Consider the following 5,075-nt stretch of genomic DNA (forward strand, 5'->3'; position numbering starts at 1 on the left):
CCTCTGTTCAGATATACGGAACAATATTTTTCTTTCCGGGTATTCTTTATGTGTGGTTGGAACCAAGAACTGCTGTGGCAGAAGTCCAGAAACTGTAGAAACAAACTCTTATATCAGTGATATATTTTGCATTTTTTCTTTTATCGCTAATCTGAACAGTGTCAAGCTGTTTTTACTTGCAGCTTCAGACAGTTTGCTATCAGATCATTGCTGATACTCCCATCTGAGAGTAAAAATGTTATTATGTCATATAGCAGTTGTCATTTTATACAATTCCTCATATAGAACTTTACCTTCTGAGCTAAAACAAAAATATTTTCTATATGATATCAGTAATGTTCAAACATCAAGTTATTTAATCAGTTTGTTTGTTTGTTTAAATACATGAGAAAAAACACAGTGAGGAAGTTATAGTGGGATCAACAGTTTTCCTTGTTTGAATTAGGATGTAGCCAAAGGTGGTCAAAGATCAGGATCATGTGACCTCACAGATCAAATGCAGGAAATCCCGAGTTAGTCATTTTCACAGAAGAATAAAATAATAAACTGAGAACATTTCATTTTCAAATGATGGTTTGTTGCTGTAATCCTTCAGATGTTTTGTTGTTATTTGGAAAATACCACATGCTTTGTACGCTGCCAACGTCTCAGTGAAATCACACACTTCGGTCTAAAAAACTGTCATCGTCAGATGCATAACTATCAATAAAGGTATAACATTTACTTTTGCTTTTTAGCAGACTTGTGAAATCACTGCATCAATGCAGAGATTAAATACTGAAGCACAATAAAATCATAATTGCATGAAACACGTACACACAGCAGCTAAATACAAATATATGACCATGCACCAATCTACAGCAAGTATAGCAGCCTGTTCACAGTGATCATTATCCGTTCTTTATTTATTGATTGGTGTTTTTAACATGTCTTTGAACTTTGGAATAAACTGAAGCAGCTGGAGGAAAGTCACACAGACAGTGAAGTGAAGAACTCTTTGCAGGACAGTCAACTTTGTGGATTTAGTCTCTCAGACTGCTCAGAGCCATCGTCAGGAGCTGGAAGATAAAAAATACACAGTTTACAAATATTTTATCCTTTTTAAGGAAATGATTTGTAGTGATTGTTGTTTTCTGTTTGAATACATGACCCTGCTTTCCAGCTATGAAAGTGAGAGATCATTGTTATTTCAGTGAGCAGAATATGTATCATGAAAATGATGTAGAACATATAGATGAAACAAACCAAAATAAAAGATATCAGTTGTCATTTGTTTTGTTTTTTCTTAATTGCACAGATATCTTGTGTCCATTTCCTTTTTAATTTACTTGATTATTTTCTTCTCACGTCATCCTTCTCAGGGACTGTGATCATCTCACTGTGTCTCTGAGCCTTATACAATTACTTTAGAATTTATGTGTTTGTATCCAAACTGATCTGCAAGAAAAATCTCGGAGATGAATTCAAAAACTAAACTCAATATTTCCCACATTCAGATTTCTCACCTTTCTTCTTTTTGTAAGCTACAAATGCCACAGCTGTGATGATGGTGACAGTTAGAAGAACCACTGCAGCACTGATGAAGGTCACCATGTCAGCTGGCTTCTCTGCTGAACAACACATGGCAGCATTTTATATTATTAAACAGAAAACTGTGCCGATACCAAGGAATGAGTGAGGAACGACCTGATATGAGTGAAACAATAAATGACACAAAACCATTACTACTTAGTCAATACAGATTACTCAGACATTAGTTACTCTTCTTGTGCACGCTGAAGTTGTCATGGTCCTGAGTCTGATGCCGTTTGTGTTTGTTAATATTATCCTATGTTCTTGTTTTTTCTGGTCATGTATTCTGTTGCTATTTAAGTTTTGGTTCTGTACTCCCTCTGTTCTTGTTCAGTCAGTTCTCTGAGTCTACATCTTTGCGTGTGTATTGAGTTTCCTGTTTTCTGTATTCAGTTTTAAGCGCTCCTCCGTCTCATCTGTGTAACCAGTATCAGCCGTGTCTCCTAGCTGTTTCCTCTTGGTCCTGTTCATATCCTGTATTTAGTGCCTGCATCTCCCTTGCTCATCATTGTGTCGTTCCTCATTCTTCACTGTGTGTTCCGTGTCGGTTGAGTTGGGCTAAATCCCAAACTTACATAAACATGAGTCTATACAAGTGTAGTGTATCAGCAGTAACAGCACGCATGAGACGAAGAAAAGAAATGTTTAGTTAATAACTTCATAATATCAAGCTGCAGTTTTATAAACTCTCCAGTCTTACCCCAGTTGGTCCTGATCGCTGTTTTGTCCAGTTTGGTGATAATGTGCTCGTTCACACCAGCGAGCTGAAACACACAGTCGTACCTCTGCCAGTCTTCAGGTGTGACTGATGATACATTCAGATCAATACTCATCTGGAAGGTTCCATCATTGTTGGGAAGGATCTCTCCAGGATCCACACCTTCATGAAGCTGCACTCCGTCTTTCCTCCAGAACATCACGGCTCTGTCAGGATAGAAACCTGTAGCGTGGCAGCTGACTGGAGAGGAGGGAGTCTTTTGGAGTAGAGACACTTTGGGAAGGACTGGAAAGAGATTGGCATTTGGTTACGTTCTTCATTTAATTTTATTTTACTCTAACTTTTAAGCAAGAAACCCATATGAAATTTCTATTCTATTACATTTCATCAGATTATGTAATTCTACCTGCTGTCTGCAGAAACCTCTTCCCATATCGCAAATACTCCTTTAAAAAGTCAGGGCACTGATAAACTAAAAAGTTTTTATTTGATTCAAATTGATGTTCATGAGCATCAAATCTCATTTTGGTGAGGACAGCGTGTGGTTTAGGAGCGATCCATGTCAGTGTCTTTAGGTCATACGCTAGAAAATCTTCTCTATCATAACCATACTGATCATATCCATTAATCTCTCCAGTCTCATCATCCCATTCACAGCCCTTCATCCTTTGCAAAATATGAACACCTGAAAAGACAGACAGTAACTGTAACTGTGATAAACCAGTAAGATGTCAGCACAGCTTATACCTGAAAATGCACCTCTACCACAAATAAACAATTCAAATGCAAAAATATATTTTTTTTTAAATAAAAATTAAAAAATGATTTAAAGCAAATCGTTTCAGCAATAAAAAGTTCAACAAATCAGTACCTTCAGTTTGGTTCAAACGTTGCCTCAAAGTCTCAATGGTAGCCTTAAAGAAGTGATGACTGTCATGAGATTGTAAACTATACCACTGCAGGTGCTGCGGATGATCCTCAAAGAATTTAATCCAGTCTTTCTTTGGTGTTGCTTCTCTTACACTGTTGGAGTCACCTATCTGAACGTCATCAACAATTGCAACAGCTACAAACTCTGGGATGCTCTGAGCTCCTGGGCTTTCAGTGAAGAAATATTTCAAGGAGTGTTTTACTGTAAAATTAGGAAGACTTTGAATTAGGAGGGATCCCTTTTATATGCTTTTTTGTATCATTTAAGAAGGCTAAATATGAACTAGAATCTGTTTCAGATTTAGCATTAACTTCAAAAGTATAAGGGTGAAAAGACACTGAGAACCTACTGAATGATGAAATAATCTTAGTGTTGTGCACAATTTAATTTTTGCTAATATCTCTTCTGTAACTCTTTATTCCTGCTGCTCCAAACATACATTACCTGCACATACAGAAAATCATTCCACATTCTAAAATCCAAATCTAAAGCAAAAGTACATTCACTGACAGTATTAATATGTCTCCTACATAGACTGACTGTGACATTTCAGTGGTGCACACATCTTCCTTTCACCATCAGTCACCTTAAGAATAGAACAGAATGCCTTTATTGTTATTGCACTAACATACAGCTTCTGTCATAATGAAACTCCAGTCAGTGGTGCAGAAGACAGTGTAAGATAAAAAAGACCACGTTTCTTGCAATTAAACTTCCTATAAACTAGGAGAAATATTTTTTAAAGAAAAACTTGAAATATGATCTTACCTGGAGATGCAACGTGGCAGCAGAGGAGTAATATGAGCACACTATTCATCTTTTTTTCATTTTCACATTCACTAACACAAGAAACACAACAGACAAAAAACAACTGGGAGTGGTAACGTGACTTATCCAAAGTCCATGCTCTGTTAGGCTGGGCCAAAGTTATCTGACTCAAAACAAAAAATTAAACATTAAACAGACTGCGTGCCTCCTACAGTCTCCTACAGAAATAATTTAATTTCTGTTTTATTTGTAATTATAGGATCAAACCATGGGTGATACTCAACCTGCAATTACTCTTTTTAAATTAAGGTACTTTAGCTGGCCTTCTTAATTATTGAAAGCTGAGAGTCAAATATGCATTTTTGTTGAAATGGTTGCCATCGGTCTAAAATGAAAGCAGCCAGTGTACACATATGTAAAACCATTTACATATGTGTACCATTTTCTACTTCCTCTTGATGTAGAGGGTGGAGTGCTCTTGAAGTCGATTACCATCTCCTTGGTCTTGGCTGTGTTCAGATGCAGGTTGTTGTTGTCACACCATCGCTTCAGATGGTGAACTTCCTCTCTGTAGGCTGAATCATTGTTGTTGTCAATCAGTCCTATAATGGTGGTGTTGTCAGCAAATTTTATAATGGTGTTACTGGTGTGAATTGGAGAGCAGTCATGGGTGAAAAGTGAGGATAAGAGGGGACTGAGGATATACCTGTGTGGGATGCCTACATTCAGAATGAGGGTGGAGGAGGTGTGCTCTCCCCAAAACTGAAGAAGCTTCTCTCATCCGAGAAGCTTCTTCAGTTCAGTTCACTTCAGTTCAGTTCAGTTCAGAGGGAAATGTCTTCAAGCAACTTAAAGCAGTCCAGACGCTTTTCTTTCCAAGCTCCTTAGACTATGTTGACCTGGATGACTGAGAACCTTCACAGACAAAGTCTCCCATCCTGACATTCTGGGGTCTATCGGACAGGAAGTAGAGACCTGAGCAGTCAAAGCTTTTTATACAACATACTTCATTCACCCCATCTCACCCATTCATGCAAGCACTTTTTTTTCTATGGCTATGATTTCTATGTAACATTCATACACATT

At 37.4% G+C, this 5,075-nt stretch overlaps 1 protein-coding gene across 4 annotated transcripts; it reads right to left on the minus strand.

Annotated features, from left to right (window-relative positions):
• Window positions 1-333: 333 nt before the first annotated feature.
• On the minus strand, window positions 334-4,121 carry LOC100692201 (major histocompatibility complex class I-related gene protein). 4 transcript variants are annotated; one of them, XM_005457590.3, is made up of 6 exons: window positions 3,990-4,121; window positions 3,162-3,422; window positions 2,697-2,975; window positions 2,273-2,575; window positions 1,506-1,607; window positions 334-1,058 (listed from the first exon to the last, which is right to left on the minus strand). In XM_005457590.3, the coding sequence occupies exons 1-6, from the start codon at window positions 4,036-4,038 to the stop codon at window positions 1,009-1,011; spliced, it is 1,044 nt and encodes a 347-aa protein (XP_005457647.2). In that variant the 5' UTR covers window positions 4,039-4,121; the 3' UTR covers window positions 334-1,008. The 4 variants fall into 4 exon arrangements, with proteins under 4 accessions (XP_005457647.2, XP_013131533.2, XP_025758230.1 ...); XM_013276079.3 differs by having other exon boundaries at window positions 1,506-1,610; XM_025902445.1 differs by lacking the exon at window positions 2,697-2,975 and having other exon boundaries at window positions 1,506-1,610.
• Window positions 4,122-5,075: the final 954 nt, after the last annotated feature.

Source organism: Oreochromis niloticus, linkage group LG22, assembly GCF_001858045.2.
Source record: "Oreochromis niloticus isolate F11D_XX linkage group LG22, O_niloticus_UMD_NMBU, whole genome shotgun sequence".
In the NCBI taxonomy this organism is placed as follows: domain Eukaryota; kingdom Metazoa; phylum Chordata; class Actinopteri; order Cichliformes; family Cichlidae; genus Oreochromis; species Oreochromis niloticus.